This window comes from Dermacentor silvarum, chromosome 5 (assembly GCF_013339745.2).
Source record: "Dermacentor silvarum isolate Dsil-2018 chromosome 5, BIME_Dsil_1.4, whole genome shotgun sequence".
In the NCBI taxonomy this organism is placed as follows: Eukaryota; Metazoa; Arthropoda; class Arachnida; order Ixodida; family Ixodidae; genus Dermacentor; species Dermacentor silvarum.
Window position 1 is genome coordinate 45,210,308 of NC_051158.1, and position 22,122 is coordinate 45,232,429.

The 22,122-nt window shown below is 49.7% G+C and overlaps 1 protein-coding gene across 1 annotated transcript in view; it reads right to left on the reverse strand.

Annotated features, from left to right (window-relative positions):
• Positions 1 to 3,243: 3,243 nt before the first annotated feature.
• LOC125945683 (uncharacterized) overlaps positions 3,244 to 22,122 on the reverse strand; it is a 39,104-nt gene continuing 20,225 nt past the window's right edge. Inside the window, exons 4-5 of the mRNA XM_049667917.1 lie at positions 7,028 to 7,198; positions 3,244 to 3,381 (exon numbers count right to left, since the gene is read on the reverse strand). Of these exons, the coding sequence (XP_049523874.1) occupies positions 3,244 to 3,381; positions 7,028 to 7,198 (309 nt within the window). The remainder of the gene's footprint in view (positions 3,382 to 7,027; positions 7,199 to 22,122) is intronic.

Sequence of the window (22,122 nt, forward strand, 5' to 3'; positions counted from 1 at the left end):
AAGGACCTCTTGCCACATTTTTCAACTACTACAGCGGGTAACCAGGTGGGGTTATTGTTCAGAAAATTCTTTATCCACACCTTCTCACCTGGCACATAATCTTTTCTCATGTCTTCCATCCTCCCCTTTTCTGTTTCTTTTCGGGGGTGTAGCGCATCAAGATGAGACAGAAGTTGCCTGCCAAACATTAATTCTGCAGGCGTTTTCTGCGTTGTGGTGTGCGGTGTCGTATGCTGATTAAATAAAAACCGTGACAGCCGGCAGGAGAGGCTTCCATCCGTGAGTTTCTTGAGCGCCATCTTCGTTTCTGCAACCATGCACTCCGCTTGTCCATTTGTAGCCGGGTGGTATGGAGCTGACGTTACGTGTTTGATCATGTTCAATTTGAAGAAATGTTGCATTTCCGACGACGCGAACGCTGTGCCATTATCAGAAAGTATCACTTGCGGTATGCCAAAAGTGACGAACAGTGATCGTAGCACATCCATGGCTGCGGACCTAGACTGTGGCGGCACTTGTCTTAATTTTAGCCACTTGGAGAAGGCACCCACTACGATGAAAAAGCTCTGCAAAATCAACATGAACGACCTCCCATGGTTCACTTGGACGGGGCCATTCCGGAATTACAACTGCTGGAGGAAGATGGCTGTGCATCTGACATGTCTCACATGACTGCACCTAGGTCTTGATGTAGGCGTCCAATCCAGGCCACCACAGGTGACTGCGAGCAAAGCGTTTCATCGTAGTCATTCCTGGGTGGTTAGAGTGAAGGAGAGTCAAACATTCATCTCCAGCCTCTGCAGGAATCACAACCCGTGTGCCCCATAATACGTAACCACAGTGCGTAGAAAGTTTTTGTACCCGACTCTTGTAGGGTTGGAAGTGTATACCTTTCCATGGCGCTGTTGATCCTGTTTGCAACCCTTTGTAAACTTGAGAAAGTGTGGAGTCTTCCACTGTCAGCCTTGCTATCTCCTAGGCAGTCAATGGAGGTTTGCTCAAACCTTCAATCATCAACACGTCACCTGGTGTCGCTAGCTCATCGACATCGGAAGCAAGAGAAAGTCGATTGAGCGCATCAGCATTCTGATGTTTTTTCTTCCCTTCTCGGTACAACAACTCATAGTCATGGGCACTAAAAATTACGCACCAACGAAGCATCCGGGGTGATAACACTGGCTGAATTTGTTCCTAGGTCACATTATTCCAAGAAGCTGCTTATGGTCAGTCACTATGAGTACATGTTGACCTGCAATATACTGATGGAAATGCGTTACTGCAAATACAATCACAAGCCCTCCTCTGTCGAGTCGGGAGTAGTTTCTCTCACATTTGCCGAGTGTTCTTGACACAAACGCTACTGGTATTTGGTGTCGGTTTCCGTCTAACTGCGCAAGAACTGCTGCTAAACCACAAGGCGAAGCGTCACAGCTGAGCATCAGTGGACGAGAGTCATCGTAATACGCAAGAACCTTACACTCACGTGGTGCGTCCTTAAGTGTGTTGAAAGAGGCTTTGTGGTGGGCTTCCCATTTCCAATTAGCTTCTTTATCCAATAGACGATGAAGAGGTTCGGCGATGGACGCGTTGTCTCGGAGGAACTGGCTGTAAAAACTTATCATTCTTAACAATGATTGTAGCTCGGACTTGTTTGTTGGTTCTGGCGCACTCGCTATTGCTTCAACTTTCAGACGTCGGCTCAATTGCCTTAGCGCTCACTTTATAGCCCAAGAACGGCGCTTAGCGTACCGCAAGTATGCATTTTTTCTTGTTCGCTTTGAGACCTGCTTGTTGCAAACTCTGCAAACCTGCTTCTCGTCGATCTAGATGCTCTTCATTTGACGCTCCCATGATGAGAATATCGTCCAAATAGGCGCAAACACCGGGCAGTCCAGCGATCAGAGTATCCATGAAACGTTGGAATATAGATGGTGAGGCCGAAACGCCGAATGGAAGTTGCTTCACCGCGTACAAGCCTTTAATTGTGTTGACATTCAGAATCTCCGAAGTGGCCTTATCGATGTGCAGCTGTTGATATACCTGTGTCAAGTCAATCTTTGAAAAAATTTGTCCTCCCCGAAGAGTTGCAAGCAACTCAGCTGCATTTGGCAGAGGATGCGCCGTTGGTTTGATGCTTGCGCTTACTGTGCTCCTGTAATCTCCGCACAATCGTAAAGATCCATTCTTCTTCCTCACAATAACCACTGGCGTCGCCCAGTCACAGGCGGAGATTGGCTCAATATGCATTGATAGTGGAGTTTGTCGAGTTCTCTACATACAGCATCTCGCAATGCAAATGGCACTTGCCGGCACTTCAGAAACTTAGGCGTCGCGTTTTCAGCAAGGTCAATGCACACAGGTGGCCCTGAATGTCAGTGAGAGCTTCATCGAACACCGCAGAGAACTTGGCTAATGTAGCGTCAATTGTGGTTCCCGTGAGATTGTTCAGTCCATGCAGCGTAATTCCCAGTTTTTCGAACCAATTTCTTCCTAACAAACTGGCTCTAACTCCTCCAGCCACGAGCAAAGGTAGCTGTGCTTTGTTGTTGTTGAAAGATACATTGATAAGCACGGAGCCTACGATGTCCAAACATTCTGCCGACCATGTCCCTAAAGCGAGCTTGCGTTCTCCTAACACCGGGGCACCGTCAGGGTGGAGGCGATCGAACGTCGCAACACCTATTATAGAAAACGCTGCTCCCGAGTCTACGTCCATCTTGAGTGGCCGATCAGACAGTCGTACTGTCACGCCGATTCTAGCTGTTGTTGTCATCTTTAGTCCCGTGTGAAAAACAGTAAGGAGGCCGCCTTCCTGTTCCTCTAAAACTTCCTCCTCCTCTAAACGATGGCTTCCATGGTACTTCGGTGGTTTAGCCTTTTTCGACAGGCAAGTTTCGCGATGTGAGCCTTTTTGCTGCAGAAGTTACATGTAGCATTCTTGAAGTAACACTTCTCGGTCCTATGATCTGCTAAACATCGGAAACACTGAGGCGCCTTGCTTGTAGAGCACTCACGAACATTCTGACGATGTACATCGAAATTTTCGGCCAGTTGCTGAGTGCTTTGAATCTGTCTCTACTGATCTCTTCCTAATTCAGCAGTCAACACAAGCTCGTACGCTTTCTCAAACGTTAGCTTATCCTCAGCTAGCAACCGTTGTTAAAGATGAGAATCATGGATCCCACATACCAATCTATCTCATAGCATAACTTCCAAAGGAAGCCTGGTACTCTCTGGTTGAGACTAGAATTCCGTGCTTCCGCCCGACGTATCAGGGTCCGCCGTCATGGAGTCTACGTTGCCAAAGTTGCAGTCCTTGGCCAAAGTTCGCAGAACTGTCGCATAGTCTTTGACCGATTCATTAGCGAGCTGGTCTCGCTTCTGGAAGCGATATCGTCCCAATAACTCGGAAGGCCGGGGGTCGAAGTGCTGGCTCAGTAACTTGATGATGTCCACCAAACCACCTCAGAAGGTTTCCGTGGTGCAACCAGGGCTCTCAGCGTCTCGTAGGTCTGCTGGGGTGAACCTCTCGCTTCTTGGGAGATTCGACGATGTCGTTGGCTTCATAGTAGAACTCCAGCCGCTCTACCCAAGATGACCAGTCGGTGCCGCGCACAAGTTCTGGTATCTTGCCTTTATAGGCATCGTCTTCCAGGAAAGCTTGCTTCGCGGGGTCGCGTTCCCTCGTCGCCAGTATTGTAAAGTGCCTTTTATTGCATTTTAGAATGCTGCAAGGCAGGCTGCGTGGTCACGAGCTCAGAGTCCTTGGTTGCGCCACTTCGCTCTCCTCGTCTGCGCTCACTCGTCCACACGCTGATATTTAACAAGGTCCCTGCGACCGAAATCTCATTTCTGCCTCTGTAGGGTTAAGATATAGTTTGGCATGTTCTCTAGCTTGCACCACGACGGCGCCATTGTCCACTTCACGAACTTCTTTCGGGACACGCAGCGCCATCTAGTGGTAGTGCTGAGAAGGCCGTGCGTTGCCTCCGGGACGAGCAGTGTGGCGCGCTAGTGGCTCCTAACGTAGATTATTGTTTCCTCGTTGCTGCACACTCTGTGGTACAAACCCAGTAACCCAAGTTGGCTTGGGGCTCATTGAAGAGTAACCCTTATCCAGGGCATTCATGGCGCACCTCGCTAAAGCTTTGGCGTGAAAGGAGTTCATTCAAAGCGGCACATACCCAGTGTATCTTCGGCTGAACCTCATAATGTGTCAGGCTGCTGTCCATGAGGGAGCCTGTGAAGTGGGTTCGATTGCGCTCACCATCCTAGAAATGTAAGCGATCTTTGCCGTCATTCTGTAGGGGCTCATTCCCTGTGGAACTCATAACTGATTATCCAAGTTAGCGTCAAATATGCTCATTTAAGAGCGGAACACATCTACTTCCCATACCCAGTGACCAAAGTTAGCATGAAAAACTGTCAGCCCTTCCACTGGGGTGGAGTTGGAAGACCAGCAAAGCTGTACTATGGTAGGAATTATGTATTTCCAATTATGACTAATTATATGTGATGGTGTAATTGGTTATTTGAGCTATTAAAGAATGAGAAATGTATATGATCCGATGGTTTTTATTTATTTAGTGACCACAGGGACCTTGGCCTTATGGTCGCTACAGTACACCGCCCCAGGATGTACGGCAAGGGTTGGCACGTTATTCATAAACGCGTCACTAACACTGCGCGCGTTCGGTGCGAACGCGGGCAAAACGACGCCGCCGTGAACAACAGTTCTGCGCGTTCTTTGTGTGACCACACACAACCGCTGTCAAAACGCTGGCGTGAGCAAGCGCGCCAGCAGCAGTGAGCGAAGGTTCATGTGGTCTATCGCTTCAACGGAAACTGAGCGGCGAAAGCACAGCGCATACAAAGGTAGGGGCCCTGTTGCAGGTCGCTTTCAAGATACGGTGCGCGCTACCGCCCGGCGCCGCGCAAAGTGCAAGTTGCTCGCAGAGCAGAAGCCGCAACTCCTCCCTCCCGCGTTGCCTTCCCGCTGTCCTCCTTTCGCGTGGGAGATTGAGTAGCCAGTTCCCCTTGCACCCGGTTGCAAGATACGCATTTGGTGCTGCAGCTAAACGTTGCCTCGCCTCCCTCCATCCCGTCCCCTCCCGGAAGAAGTCACCTTTGCTCTCCACCGTGCGTTCGCTCCCCGTGAAAGCACGCGTCCCTCGCGCCTTCTCACACGCACATACTGGATACGGCCAATGAGAGTTTTTTTATTGCGATAGCATTCATATGGACACTTCAAGCAGATTTCGTCGTCGCTGTCGTCGTCGCCGTGAGGTTCCGTATAAAGTCCAAGGGCGATAAAATCGTCGCCGCGCGCCGTATGGGCGAGTGAAAGCGCGCGTGGGACGCGCGCTATCACGGAGAGCGAACGCACGGCGGAAAGCAAACGCGACTTCCGGGACGCAAAACGCCGTGGAGGCATGGGAGGGAGGGAGGGAGGGAGGGGGGGCGACGCTCTGCTGCGGCACCAAATGCGTATCTTGCAACCGGGCGCAAGGAGAACTGGCAACGCAATCTCCCACGCGAAAGGAGCAAAGCGGGAAGGCAGCGCGGGAGAGAGAGAGAGGGGGGGGGGCGACTTCTACTCTGCCAACAAATCCGTTCATGTACTTTGCGCTTAGCGCTTGGTTCTTTATTATATGTTTGCGCCGGTACGGGCTGCCGGTGTTGTCGCACGCGCCGTGTCTTGCAAACGATCTTGTTTTGTGTCACCATCTGAATTCCTGGAAGCAGTTGCTGGCCATCTCCACACGGTTCTGACCTTTGTATGCGCTGTGCATTCGGCCGCTTAGTTTCCGTTGAAGCGATAGACCGCACGAACCTTCGCTCGCAGCGGTGGCTGCGCTTGCTGCCAGCGTTTTGACAGTGGTTGTCTGCGGTCATCGAGTGTGACCTATTCATGTGTGCTTGTGCGCGCTGACAGCACGCTTGTTAATTCAGCTAGTAAGTGAATGTGTCCAAGTTTATGCAGCTGATAAAACTACTATCCCGTCTCCGAATAGCTCTCTACTAATTTGCTATCGCAATTGATACTTCGCCTTTCGGGTGAAACTGCGACATTTTTTTCTACATCCGGACGCGACCATCGAAGACTGAGCCCTTAACAGATTTGCTGTAAAAAGTTCATTGAAGACCAGTACAGACCGTGGGGCACATACCCACTGCTCCAAGTCGGCACCAAAAACTTTCTTCGAACATCGGTGTCTATCGAGTCCCGTATCTACAGTGACGCATGTTGGCGTGAATGATGGTCGTTGAAAGAGCGGTACACATGTACACATTGTCACATACTCATTTCACCTAACTGGTTTCTTTTGTTGGTTTCAAACCTTGTTACTTCCGCACAGCATCCCGATGCGCTACATATATGACCATGGACAACCCAGTGAGCCACTTAAGCGGGGAAGTGCTTTGATACAAACATACATAGAAACAGAGACAGATGGCCCACAAAAACTGCGTGAAGTACCCTAATTTTTCTAATGCAGTAAAATGGATATCTAGCCACATGTGCGCTGTACAGATTCCTTTAGGCTGTACTTGTTAGTTACAGTTAGCGTGAAATACGAGCGAATAGTCGACACCGTTGTAGGACAGCGTGCGCAGCGTACAAACTTCCTAAGCACCATTCACGATGGTGGCGGAAACACAATGTACGCGCAGGGTTATCCGCATTATGCAGGCGGTCTATAGCGTCTCGTGCCATAGTTTCATGACGTCGCAATCAACCACAAACCGGCGGACTTTATTTGAATCATTATCCATTTGAAGAGTGGGAAAAAGGTGGTACATCGTTCGCACCGTCCTTCTCCTTTTCTCCAATAATGAAAACAACAGCAGATATTTTTTTTCGCATTAGCTAAGTGAATAAATATCTTGGTCGCAATGTTGTTACGAATTGGTTCAGATGTAAAACTGTGAATGAAGCTGTACCGCTATAATTGTGATAGGAATTTCCTTCGCTTTTTTTAATGCGGGTCAACCACATCATTCGCGCAAATTCAGATCAACTTACCTCAACACGTGGTAAAGCGGCAGTAATTTCTTTGTACAAGAAGTGGTGCTCCATAACAGCCACATTTTTAAAAATGTTGGGATGGTAGTAAATTGATTCCACTGCATACTTCAGCAAGGACTTGTCGCTGAACGTTCTTTTCGCTTGGGCCGCTTCTCCGTTGAATTCATACTGAAAGAAAAAGTATTCAGTAATTTTCAGCATACGATGCCCTATTGTTACAGTTTTTATAGAAGCGGCTGATATCTACTACAGCTACGCAAGCCGCCACTGTTACACAATTTTAAAGCAGGGGTAGCAGCCGCACGACGGCATATTGGCAATTTTTCTCGCCTAAGCTGTATTCATCGTGAATCCAAACAGCATGTTTACTACCAAGCGGCGGCAGCCCAGTGTCAGCTTCCATCTGAGACCTACGATCGCCGAGCGCCTAGGTAGAGCAGCTGACTGCAGCATTAACCGCCTGCTATTTTTAAGACCCTTGGCATCGGGATGGTATAAGGACAGGGTGTTATGCAGCACTCAATCCTTAGCAGCTGAGGTGGTGGCAGCAGGATACCCTGCTGATCATTAAATGCGCTGCTTGCCTGGTGACTCTTTTGAATTGTGACGATAATCACATTACATTTTTTTATGACACGCCCATTGTGCATAAATTCTAGGTTGAATTTAAAATATAGTGGACTTAAAAAATAACTGTTAGCCGGTGAGAGCAAAAGCCACACATTGCTGCCTGGTGGTAAAGTTCACCTGCTACGTTGAGCCATCGGTCGCAATGATGTTCCACATGGGCCGCTGCGCGCCGCCTGCCTGGCCCGCTGTGTCTTGAAAGCCATCGGCTGCGTGAGCAGTATCCTTCCTCTCTGCTCTGTGTTTTCGTGGCTTAGTTGGCGCTGATGCAAGCGGCAGCACGAAGGTCTATTCGCTCGCTCCTGCGGCTGCGCTAACTCACTCCAGCGTTTTGACAGCGAGTTTCCGCGGTCATCGAGTGGGATGCGTTCATGTTTGCTTGTGCGCGCGTGACAGCATGCTTGTTATTTCGTTAGTATGCCTATGCTTACAAGCTAATACGGCTGACAAAACTACTATCCCTACTTCATATAGCTGTCCACTAATTTGCTATCGCAATCTATGCTTTGCCTTTCGAGCGAAACTACGACTTTTTATACATCCGTCGACAAAATTAATATTATCGAGAGTGCTACAATCGTCACGGAGTATGCATGCAAATCATTATGACGGGTTCATCTATTCTTGAAAGGGGCGAGAGCCTTCAAGCCACAGGCGTTATCTCCTAGCTTGTCAGTTCGTGACATACAGAAAAGCGATAACAAAGTGGTAATGACATATCACACGTTCAAAAGTTTAAATTAAACGCATGTGAAAATGTAGTTAGTTTAGAGGCAGGATTTCTCCAGTTTAGAAGCGCGATTCCCCTCGGTTTTAGAAACGGGATTCCTCTATGGTGTTATATTAGATGTCGCGGAATCTGATTTGCACTTGCACGCGGGGAATCAAGCCTCTCTAAAAAAATTGCGGGAGAACTCATTTCACGAGGACTGGCGATCGTGATACGATAAGCATTCGAGCAACCAAGGGAACACTATTTCTGAGATCACGTAGTTTTAACATCTGTACTATTCATTCTCAGAGTTCTTTTGCTTCTGTATATACTACAGTATCGCACCACTTTGCTATGGCGCCCCTTGCCAAGGTCGGCCGTGAGCATGGAGGTATCACGATGACTGTATGACGCCTAAGCAGGGGCAAATATGGAATGGCGAAGAAAAAGTGACGTCAGTGGAACGATAAAGATGGTATTGTGGCGAAGTGACGCAGCTGTTAGTGTTCAGACGCATCAGCTCTCCAGGGAGACGACGATGAAGGGTGATGAGCTCCGGCAAGACAAGTGCAGATGGGCAGGTAGTACGACGACAGAAGGTAACATTCGAAATGCCATATTCATGAATTTGGCACTACTTTAATTTTACACTGCACACACGCATATACACAAAACGATGTCATACCGATCGTCGACGTCCTGCCTGACCGGCCGCGTCTGCCGTGGTGAAGTGGCGCCGTGGGCTTCTGTCTCCTTGCTCATCCCGAAATGACTCAAACTCTTACCTTAAATTGGTTTCTACAGCATGCAAGGGGCCCGCAGACCCGCGAGAGACGTAGGCTTCTCCCCCAATGGCCTACTCAGATTAATCAGGCAAGCCGACATGATCCAATAGGGGCCACAGTTTACGCGACCAGAAATGGTGGCGAAAACACCACGCCCATGACAAAACTCACGATGACTAATGAGTTGCTCCCTCCTGAAGACAGTACTGCCGAGCGTGAAACAACTCCGTGACACGTACAGAAGGTTACTGTAAGGTTTGAATGCGTCGGCCGGGCAAGAGCACATGCCCGAGTCTCCGTCGCGGTCATTCCGGCGCAAATGCTCCAGTCGTGCGCGCCGCTCGTTTGCGTATTTCCACGTCTCGGACATCGACCACTCTCTGCCCAGCTCCTCCGCATCGAGGAAGACCTATCAGTCAATTGAAGAAAAAGGGGCTCGTGGTATACTTTCTTAGTGACAGTATTGTGACACCGTCTTGACGATAATGAGATGATGGTTCTTGAATGATTCTGATGGTATAAGAGACACTAGTGACACAACCGCGCTTATGTGCCCTCAATGACATCCGCCTGTCACCGCAAGCCACGAAGTACGTCATTGTGACCTCATTTCAGCCTGTTCCTTATGGCCTCTACGTGGCGCGTCCGAGTGCTCACGTAATGCTTGAAAAGAACTTCGCCCTTCCGCACGCCTTACTCACTTTTGCAGACAAGCGGGTCACAATCCCTCTCATCAACTTTAACTATGTCGGGAACCAAGGGGTCGCAGCGGAGCGCCCGAACAAGAGGTCCAGCTCAGAAGGCTCTCACAACGGACTAGCGCGTCCCGTGCTTGCGCCGCTGGCACGCGCCGCCCAACTTTATTTTTCTCATCAGTCGCAGCCGGCCCCAAGGCTCCGGCCTTGGGAGGCGTCTCTACGTAGGCCGGTTTGAGGCGGTCCAGCGAAACGACTTCTTCGCGGCCATTCAATAGGATGGTGGCGGACTTCTGCGTCTTGTGGAGGACACGGTGCGGCCCGTCGTAGGATGGTGTAAGACGCGCCTTTATAGCGTCTCGTCGAAGGAACACGTCGGATGAGGACTCAAGGTCTGGGTGCACAAAGATGTTGTGGTCCGATGATCGAGGCGGTACGGGGCGTAGTTGCTGAATGCAGTCCTGTAGGCGTTGGAGGTACTGTAGCGGCTGGGGCGAGGGAGCCGAAGGAACGAACAAGTCTCCAGGAAGCCGCAGGGATTGGCCGCAGACGAGTTCGGCCGCTGAACAGCCAAGGTCGCGACGAAGGACGGCACGTAGGCCGAGAAGCACCATAGAAAGGTGGTCGACCCAGTGCTCTCGATCCAGGCGCGCAGTGAGTGCAGCCTTGAGCTGGCGATGGAGCCGCACAACTATGCCGTTGGCACAGGGATGACATGCAGTGGTACGGGAGTGCTTAGTGCCAAGCAGGCGGTTGAGCGAAGTGAAGAGTGTGCAGTCAAATTGCCGGCCGCGATCAGTTGTCACAATGATGGGGCAGCCGAAGCGGGAAACCCATGCTGAAACGAAGGTTTTGGCGACTGTTTCCGCAGTGATGTCCGGAATAGGCACGGCTTCGGGCCAACGGGTGAAGCGGTGGATCATTGTGAGAATGTAGCGACAGTCGTGAGAGTGAGGAAGTGGTCCAACCAAATCAAGATGGACGTGGTCCAAACGGCAGCTAGGTGGCAAGAACGACTGCGTGGGAGTCTTCGTGTGGCGGGTCACTTTGGTGGTCTGGCATCCGAGGCACGAGCGGGCCCACTGGCGAACATCGGTGTTAAAGCTTGGCCAGACATACCGCTGTGTAACGAGGTGCTGCGTGGCTCGGATGCTGGGATATCAGATGTCATGAATTGATTGGAACACCGCACGACGGAAGGCAGCCGGAATGAAGGGGCGAGGTGCAGCCGCTGACATGTCGCAACAGAGGGAGCCAGGCACAGATGGGTGAGGAACGAGTTGTAGACGGAGGGAACGGGGATAGTCACGGAGCGCTTGCAGCTAGGGGTCTTCCATCTGCGCACGAGCTAGACCTTCCCAATCCACAGTCGATGTAGAAGGGCCGAGGGAGGTGATGCGTGAAAGTGCGTCAGCTGCCTCGTTGTCGGTGCCTTTGATGTGCCGGATATCCGTTGTGAACTCCAATATATAGGCCAGGGGTGCTATGCTGGATGCGCCGAGTTTGGAGAAATTCGGGATCTTCATGAGCTCTGGCGACGCCCCAAGATAAAAGAACAAATGGTAACTAGACAAAGTTTGTCCGTTGGCACGCCTGCAGTTTTATTGGTTTATCTAGATTCACTCTGGGTGGCTATCATCCTTTCGGCGTTGCCATATGGAAACATTATTGGGCAGTCGACACACTTGGGCTCACGTGATCATACGGTCGGTGCATGGTCGTGCCTTCTTTCACTTGTTTGTCATTCCACCGAGTGTATTACAGGCACAAGCAAGTTATAAAATAAATGCATTCAGTACAGTATTGTCACTCACATTAATGTGGGTTATAAGCATTTTAAAGTTTGTAAGATGCACACTGAACGTGTATTAGACTAATTTGTAGTTTAATACGTTTCGTGTTATACCACGTGGGGACGCTCGTGATCCTCCTTTTTTCTCTGGATTCGATTGGCGCGGCTCGCTACGTACTTGCGCTAGCATTTCCGAGCACCGATTGGTGTGCGCTTGGATTTCTCACTGGGGTTTCAACAGATCGCTCGTTGCTCTTTCTTTTTCCTCTGGATTGGATTGGTGCGGCTCGCTACGTGCTTGCGCTCCTATTTCCGAGCACAGATTGGTGTGCGCCTGGTTTTCACACTGGGCTTTTAACAGATCGCTCGTTGCTCGCGCTAAGGAAAGGCCGCAAGCAGGGTGCCTCGCTGCATCCCAGCTACCTTAGCTGCGAGACTAGTGAGCGTAGGCTAGCGCAGAAGTGGTTTGCCACGCGATTACCGTGTAATCACTCAGGAATGCCGGAAAGCACTCATACAAGGGTCAGAAAACTACGCTTTATTTTCTTTTACTTTGCAATGCACCTTCATACTGGCAAGCGTTGAGCGATGGCTTCGAACAACCGTAGGAAAGACTCTTTATACTGGATAGCCCGAGCGATCCATGGTTTCTAACAAACGCAAGAGAGGGTCTTTGCAGCGCACGTGGCCGTTGGGTGCCAACACATCCATCCCAGGTGAGACTGCAATATTGGTGAAGTTACTCTGTACCCATCACTGACGAGGTGGCGCTTCACTTTTTGACAATAACTTTATTTATTTTTTTTGCCTGTGAACGCCCGCGATGGGGTCCACAAATTTCACGCTGTAGTTGACTATCTCCCAATGCATATTGAGGCATATCCGCATTAGCATATACTAAATTTTGGATATATTTGTATGCGTCCACTTCGTCACTAAAACTAACGGTCCCCGGTTGAACATGGGCTGCAATAATGGCGCCTAGCGTCGCCGCCTTTCGTCGGTTCACCTTGAAAGTCGCAGTACCCCTCTGGTCGCGCAGAAGATGCCGAAGACCCATGGGCCACCATCTTTAACACCGCCGTAATTTTGGCGGCTCGGCGGAAAGTTGTCACCCGACATAAGGCGGCCTCCATTGTGCTTTTGCTCGCCGCGAAGAAGGCACTCGTCAATTTGCGCTTTCTACCCGGGGCCACCGAGTGGAGGTGGCGCCAGCAGTTCGCCTTCGCGACCTTACGGGGTAGTTCCTCCAGTCGGCAATGGCGTGCTCCGATAGAGGAAACAAGTCGCCGGTCATCTCCTTCAACAGCCATATGTCTACGCTTTTGCTCACGCAGTACGTGAGCCAAATCATTTGCCGCCTGGAGTGGTGGTCGTTCGGACGGCCGAGGCGGTCTCTGTTGGCGAAGTAACTTCCTTCGCCTCTCTGCCCGTGCAGTGCAGCGGTACCGTGTAACTGCGAAAACTGATTTCGGCAGCTGTTGCACCGGAAGGCAGCTCGGCGTCCATTCTGAGTCTTTCAATATAATGTGACTACTTCGCCTGCGCAGGTTGGTTGGTCCGGGTTGAACCCCAGGTGCTCGCAGGTGACCCAGGTGATGACGACGCCGGGCATGGCCTGGGGCTGGGGCGCGGTGGACGAGCAGTGCTTGAAACAGGAGAGAGCCGAAGCGATCGCACGAAATTTTCCTCCGCAGCCTAGTCACACCGCTGTGTGCTCGGAAAGCATAATTTGGCCGCCACGCTGTCTCCGCAGACGACGGCCTTCGCCTAACTCGTCACACAGCCAGTGCACTGACGTTTTGGAAAGGCAAAAATGACGCGAAACTCTGTGTCGGTCATGTAGGTGAACGGGTCCAGACGGTCATATTGACGCTTACTGCCGCTGGATGCGATGACACAGGCTGATGATGCCGCCGCCACGTTAACAAGTTCAACTCGAGGGGGGTTTCGCGATGTACGAGTTTGGCACGAGTTCGCCTGTCAATCAAAACCATAGAGGTCAAGGCCCGTGCGAGGCATGTAACTCTTGTGCGCGCCCACCATGGTTGGGTCACGCCCAACTTATTTTTGGGCAACAGCGACATGGTGCGGAACTGAGAGGCATTAGCAGTCTTGACCGGCCAAATAAAATACGCACAACTCACTGTCATCGGTGATGTACTGAGCACCACTATAAAAAAAAAAAAAAGCCGCGACTTTCGCTGGTTTAGGCATATATCTTCTTGGGCGTGTGATGTCCCCACAACACGGTTCATTGCTTGCATTGTGGCGACGTAGTGCACAGCAAATAATTATCGCCAGGTCACTGTAGCTGCTTGCAAGGCGTCGATGCGCCGCGGTGGATGACGATCCTGAGCAGTGCGTAGTGTTTTCCAATGACAACGTATCGCAGCTGTCATTTGAAATGTCTGCTCTGTCATCAGTGATGTATCGGAGCCGCAGTGTCGCAAACACGGTCAGCGGTCAGCGCAAACACACCCAGTGCGATGGCATTTCTTCATCACTAGCACGGCACACTAAACAATTGCAACACCTTGCTACGTTCGAAGTCTAATTTCCTAACTGCACAGAAGGCTCTTCTCACGCGCCAAAATGCGATTGCTGCGCTGTCGTTATCATATCCATCTGCGATCGCTGTTAGCTCAGCAGCAGAGGCAATCCGCAAGCACATTGGAGTGAACAACACAATCAAATTCTGCGTACATGCGCACGGAGGCGCCTTCACTGGGCAAGCGGTGACAAGGCTTTATCGACATACGCGGCTTTATCTCGACATTTCTTTTTGCCTGCTGTTATTGCACGTTCCTTGCTATCTCCGTTCACTGACTGCCATCAAGCAAACTCGGGTAAAACTCGTGCGAACGAGAAACTCGGCGCATCCTGCATAGCACCCCAGGTGTCGAGCTCGCTTCTACAGCGGCTGCGGACGTCGCAATGGGCGCCGGCTACAAACACAGCATGAGCACCAACGACAAAACCAATAGTGGCCACCTCGCTTATCGGTACTTCGCCAGAGCCCGTCTGACGCTGAAAAGGAAGCGTTTTTTCCACCGTATAAGCACTAGCGGAAACATAACACTAGGCGCGCGGAGAGACAGCGCACGCGAAGGGACCAGCCATCTCGGATGGCCAAAGCTTGGACTGGGCGCAGATTAACTCCAAAATGAAGCGCGTGATCTACATATGTATGACAGAGGCAGGAAAAGACAAGTTGAGGACCCGTGTGTTCTAGCCGCTAGGCGGAAGAAGACTCCACGCCGCTATCAAGAAGGTTCCTGAGGTCACGTGTTTCTATCAGCGAGTGACATGTACAGCCAGAGGTTCTATCAAGTACTTGACACAGTGCTGTCTTCGTTAAACAACAGGTATCCACCTGATATGTGGCAGCATAAGTCCCACATTGAGCAGCTAGCCATAGGGAAGGAAGACGAAGCGTATATAATGTAGTTATACGGTGACGGCCTTAAACCAGGACGCCTGATTTTGCACAGAGATATGCTGATTGACAATTTAAGCCAGCAAAGATAGGCATCATTGCACACATTTGGGGACGTCGTGCACATGTTTACGGGGGGCAAGGGCGAACACCTGCGAAACCTTTTCCCAGAAATGGCCAAGCTAAAAAAATTGCGTTGGCCATACCGGTCTCGTCGACCACATCCGAGAGGTTCTTTTCCTGCCTTCGGCGACTGAAAATGTACTTGCTGTCGACGACTGGACAAGCCCGTTTGAACCATCTGGCAATTTTTTTCACGCCCACAATGAACTCTCCCGCAAAATCAATTTGATTAAGATTGCCGACGACTTCATTTCAAGATCAAGTTCCCGAACGAACACTTTTTCAAATGATGGTGAAATCATCGCATCAGAGCACGAACTGATGTCTTTAATAGGAGAGAGAAAGGCACCAACTTACAAGTCAAAGCAAATAACCTGGCTTAGAAAACAACGCAAAAAGTTATACAAAGGAACGAAAATGGTGTCCATAGCAGCGCAAGCAGAATGGGGGCATTTGGGTCAGTGCGCTATTTGTAAAACTCCCTAGTCTATCTGTGCATTTTCCTCATTAATTTTTATTCGTCGTATGGTGCATTTGCCTCTCAATAACACAATCCACGTTGTTCCTATATTTGCCATCGAGTCCTTTCGGGCTTTTGAGCTATCGCTGTCTTATTTATTTATTTGTTAATATGTTTATTTATTTGGGCACCTAATAATTTTTACTCTAAAATCCTTTGTTCTGCCTCCGAAAAATAAACGAAACCAGTGGCATAAGGCATGCTTTGACATGTAATGAAACTATGGTGTAACGGAATCACATTATACTTATGCTAATAATTCTAGTCTTAAGTTGTGTTCAGAAATGGTTATATATCGTTTAATGTTTATATATGTTTTGTCTTCTCAATAACTGTCCTCTCGTCAAGAAAATATTTCTTGATTGTGTCTTTTGTATTAAATCTTATGCAAGGCGTTACATAGATGTGTATTTGTGCGATGTAATGCGCACAAAACAAATAAACTCCCTAACGTGTTTAACTGAATCCGCTTGTCGCATGGCTCAACCAAGTGACGCTAGTCTCTTGGCGGTGTGAGGGTACTCAGGCTGTAAAACTGAATTGTCTCCTACTCTGCAGTCTTGCAAATACTCAAATAAGCTCGTCACTTCAGTGCACAATTTTCGAGGTCACACGAAGTTTCTAGTGTAACTGTTACTAAAGGTAATATATATGTCACAGACCCCGTGGACGAGGCGCAGACGCCGGACCAAATTCCAAAGCCGACTTATCAGCTTCCGAAAATAATCCCACGAAAGCAAGGACAATTAAGAATGGGCTTTCTGGTGCGCCAGCGAACGCCGATTGCTGTCCAAAGCCCAGACTTGTCAAAACACAACAAAATATATTCTACACACAAGGCAGTTAGACACACGTGCACACTTAGGCTAGACACAACACAATTCAGATGGGTATTACCAAACAGAAGAAAAATAATTCACGACAAGCACTAAGAGTCCAACACGTAAATTACAAAATGTATAGGAACACTAAGTGTCCAATCGTATTCACCCGTGTTGGTCTTTTCAGACGATCTCGGCGTAGCTCGGGGCAAATCTCGAAGAAGGAACTTCTTCCGGAAATGCAGACGCTCGATGAACTCGTCGACCAGCTTGCCGGGGAATCCCCTTCTTCCGCAGACGGTCAGTTTTCACGTTGCATCTCTTTACCGGAGCGGTCTTAACTGAACTGATCATTCTCGCACGGCGGTTATATAGCTTCCACAGGCGTTCTCGGACTTTCCTATCGGAGTCGTGACCTCGTAGCATGGCCAAAGCCTGGGAATCTTCTCCTCTTTTCTCGCACCTTCGACCACCGCCGTCGGAGCGTCGTCGAGGGGGGATGATGACTCATCCCGTTGGCGCACGCTCATGCTGTACCAATCTCTCTCGACTCTCCGGGTGAGAAGGTGTCTTGGTGCCCGCGTGTGCTCTCTCTCTCTCTCTCCGGTTAACGTCGCTTCGTCGATGCTCTGCTACACGTCTAGACGCCGTTGGTGGCCTGGGCTGTTTGAGGCTTATGCGCTCTCCCCCTCTGTTGAAACTCGTGGTGCGGGCGTGCTTCTTTCGCTGGCTTGCGTGACCCGCGGCGCGCGCTTTGATTACGCGCTCTTTTATATATATATATATATATATATATATATATATATATATATATATATATATATATTGACGCGTACTTTGTCTAGTCGTTTCAACGACGGTGACAGTTTGTGCATTAACTGACTCTGAGTAGTAGGACAGGGTAATTCGAAGACGAAGAAGATGTCTTTGTGCTGGTGATTCTTAAGCTGCTCCGCCGTCTTTTTCAACGTGTTGTCTTTTGTTCGCGTTGACTCGTGACACTGGTGGAGGTGCTGGATACACAACCCCGCCTGATGATCCGGAGTCCTCCCGAAAGCCGTTCATCTAGCCCATTTCCAATAACTCCTCTGCATCGCTTCAGTCGGCGGTTGCTAGGCCTTGCTCCCGAGCTCAACACCCTGCAAGAACGCTCGTCCGAGCCCTGTCTACTTCTGTCAATGGCGACCACCAGCCCGCCACAGTTTCCACGAGTTCCATAAGACAGCTCTACTCACAGTCCGTCCCAGGTAGACTGCAAGAGTTTGATATGACGGTCCTGCACAGGTCGGGGAAACGGCATACCGACGCTGACTGCCCGTCTCGGTCACCCATTGAGTCAGCTCCTTCGACCGATGAAGACGAAACAGCATTCCTTGGTCTTCTCGACACGTCTACCATTGCACAACAACAACGTGACGACCCTGAGTGGTTGTTGACCTGATTAATTCCTTGGACGGACGAACTCGGACAGCACCTAATAGCTTTCGCAAGAGGATTATCATCGTTTTGCTTTTGGAACAAAGCCCTATACAAAATGAACTTCTCATCGAGCGGATCAAGCTATTTGCTCGTCGTTCCTACTGTCTTCGTAGTGAAGTACTGGAAGCATGCCACAACGAGGTCACTTCTGGGCATCTAGAATATACGCGGACACTGAACAGAGTGCGACAAAGATATTATTGGCCAGGACTGCCCGTTGCCGTGAAACATCACGTTCCAACCTGCCTAGATTGTCAGCGGCGCAAGTCACCTCCAACGAAACCAGCCGGTTTGCTACAACCCGTTAAAGTACCGCAAACGCCATTTTACCAGATCGGAATGGACCTCTTGGGTCCGCTTCCTACCTCTACTAGTGGTAACCGCTGGGTTATTGTAGCAACTGACTATCTTACTCGCTACGCGGAAACAAAAGCTATCCAGAGAGGCACAGTAGCAGAGGTGGCCCGATTTTTCAAAGAGAATGTTGTGATGAGACATTGCGCACCAACCATCGTCATAACAGACCGAGGCACCGAATTCACAGCCGCGCTTTTAGATAACGTCCTGATGCTCAGTGGTACAAGTCACCGAAAGACAACAGCCTACCACCCACAAACAAACGGACTAACAGAGCGCGTGAACAAAACACTCGAAGGCATGCTTTCCATGTACGTGAATATAGAGCACAACGATTGGGACGAGATTCTGCCTTATATCACGTTCGCTTATAACACGGCTAAACAAGAAACTACACGGACGACTCCATTCAGCCTTGTACACGGACGTGAAGTAAGGACGATGCCCGACGCCATGCTACCACACGAACCTGACGACATTGACACGGATGCCGATGCGTTTACGCAACTTGCAGAAGAAGCCAGGCAGCTCGCACGCGTGCGAATACACCAGCAGCAAGCATACGATGCAGGTCGCTATAATGCCCATCATAGGCCTGTAACTTACGGAACCGGTGACAGATTATGGGTCTGGACTCCTATACCAAAACGGGGACTATCCGAGAAGCTGCTGAGGCGATATTTCGGACCCTATATAGTGCTGCGTCGGGTAAGTGACGTCACATACGAGGTCGTTCCAGATAGCCCTTACGGCACAAGGCGCCGCCAACACCGTTCTGAACTTGTGCACGTAGTGCGTATGAAGCCCTACGTCACGAGCGACTTTCATTTTCACCAAGCGAACTTTATTGTTTAGCATCGGGGCGATGCTCTTTTAGAGAGAGAGAGCAAATGACGGGTACTCTGTCTAGACGTTTCAACGACGATGACAGTATGTGCATTAACTGACTCTGATGTCTTTGTGCTGGTGATTCTTAAGCTGTTCCGCTGTCTTGTTCAACGTGTTGTCTCTTGTTCTCGTTGACTCGTGACAATATATATATATATATATATATATATATATATGTGTGTGTGTGTGTGTGTGTGTGTGTGTGTGTGTGTGTGTGTGTGTGTGTGTGTGTGTGTGTGTGTGTGTGTGTGTGTGTGTGTGTGACGCGAGCAGGAGGTTGCGGACGTAGAACATCATGGTCGCCCGAACGCTGCCTTTAATCTTCGTCTTCAGCTTGCACTACTAATGCACGATACCGTCCTTGTGTGGTTCGTTACACACTTCCCCCTCCCCCCGAGAGAGTCGTAGGTACAGGGGCGGATGATACCCTCTTAATCTCCTCACATGAACGATTTCACTGTGGCAGTCCGGTGACGTCTAGAAGAGCTCAGGTGGCCGAGGCTGGCTGTTGCACTCCAGACGACATAACCATGCTCCGATGAAGAAAGGTATCGACACAAAGCAGCCGTGGGAACTCGGATGTCGTTGCGACTTCCAGACACACGGTGTACCCTGCTCGAACGTGTGGACTGGGTCGTTGCGGCGACGGTTCTGTTGGTCTGGTTTGTCAAGAAAGTGCCCGTGTCTTTTCCGTCGTAGTGCACAGCGTTGTCAGAGGAATCCTTGGAGTGACGGCAATACTGATAGATGGCGCTGAACATGCGTTTGGCGACGTTCCTTTCTTACAAAACCCCGTATTCCTTGAGTTCGCCTTGGATTGAGTAGGCTTTGGCGTTGATGTCTTTCTTGTTGTCGCACCTGTGGAAATTTCGGTTACGGTCTTCGTCGCCTTCTGTTTCGAAGTCGTGGTTGCTGCCGTTGTTCTTGGAGCTGTTGATGCCGATGATGTTGTTGCGACATTTGTTGAGGTAGCGCTTCTATGGAAATATGCCTTTGATTTCTTTCGCAAAACAAAGTAGGGATCACTTGGTAGCCGGTACACTGCTCCTTTTTGTGGGGCTTGTCTGGTGGCAAGGGCAGTTTGCCAGGATTCTCAGAAGACCCTTTTGAGGCTGCTTGGATTTCATTCAGAATCGACGCTTCTGTAATTTGACAGTGCGTGATGCTGCTTGGTGCGTGCGAATCTTCTGAAGTGGCAGCGGTTTGCTGAGCTGTAGTATGCTGAAGAAAGCTTGAGAGTCGCGAAGCAGCTTGATCTTTAGATTTAAGTGACTCCAAATTGTGTTCGCCTTGAAAGGTACGTGCATTCGTGCTGATGCTTGTATTCTGATTTCGTCTTGGCAGTAGGCAAGTTGGCTTCATTTCCCCAGAAGAACTGATTGATGCTGTATATTCCCGATTCGTTTTGTTGACGCAGAAGTTTGTGTCCATGCAGTTTCGAATTCCTGGCGATTGATCGCTGGAGGATGTCGCAGCGGATGTGGCTTAACCATGTTCTTCCAGAGAAGGGTCGTCTGTCTGAGATGTCGTGACATCGTGCTCAATCGTGTAAGGCAAGCGCTGCTGAGAAGAGTCGTGTGACTTGAAAGTGCGTAGTGGCTCGCGCATTCGACTTGAGTGATGGAATGCGTCAGAATCGCCAATGGCCACATGAGCACTGCAGCGTGCTGAAGGCGTACGTATGGTTGAATGATGTGCGGTTGTCAAACCTGGTTCAGAGTTGGGACCACTTAGTGCGCAATGGCTTTTCGTTTACTGGGAATGTCAAGTTAATGCTATGCGTGCGATTGCATGTTCTCTTCGCGGGAGAATCCCGACAAGGAAAACTCGCCGACGATCTGGTCATATTAGCCCGTTCATTAGTGCAATGTTGCGACTGTGCGTAACTGCATTCGAATTCCTGCTGCTGGTGAATGATGCAGGGCTCTTTATCATATTTTTTGAAGCGACTGATCATTTAATTTTTTTATTTCTGTCCATGATTCTTTATATTCAAATATGTGGGTCAGGTAGAAGCGAAATGCCTCACCGGTCAGGTATTCATCGAAGCTGGCGACCATCTCCCGTTCCGACCATGATGCAGTGGTTGCGTGGACCTCGTAGAAGCGGAACCAGTCTTCCACGGGCCCATCGTCCGCTGATCCAGTGTAATTGGGGACGTCCAAGGCTTCCGATGGTGTGGTCATGATGCTGGTCGGTGTTGGTGGGGGAGCTGTGCGCTCGGGATTCATAGTGTGGCATGGAAGACTTGCATGTTGATGTGTGGCTGATGAGGTGGCTTCAAGGTCTTCATCCTGTGGGCTAGTGTGACGCGAGCAGGAGGTTGCGGACGTAGAACATCATGGTCGCCCGAACACTGCCTTTAATCTTCGTCTTCATCTTGCACTACTAATGCACGATACCGTCCTTGTGTGGTTCGTTACATATATATATATATATATATATATATATATATATATATATATGTGTGCATTCAAGGGTGGGGTTCGGAAAGCAGGTCAGGTCCAAGCCCCCCCTGGAAAAATGAATACTTTCCGCCTATGCCACCGCGCTTCTTCACTCCAGCGTTTTGACAGCGAGTTTCCGTGGTCATCGAGTGAGATGTGGTCATGTTTACCTGTGCGTGAGTGACACCCGGCTTGGTAATTTAGTTAGTAAGCGAATATTTACAAGCTTATACGGCCGATAAAACTGTTATCCTTAGATCGTACTAAATATTATCCTTAGTTCGTACTAATTTGCTATCGCAATCGATGCTTCACCTCTCGGGCAAAACTGCGACACTTGTTATGGCCCAAATACTTGTGCCATGTACTAACGTGGTCCCAATCGAGAATACCAAATTTGTTAGTTA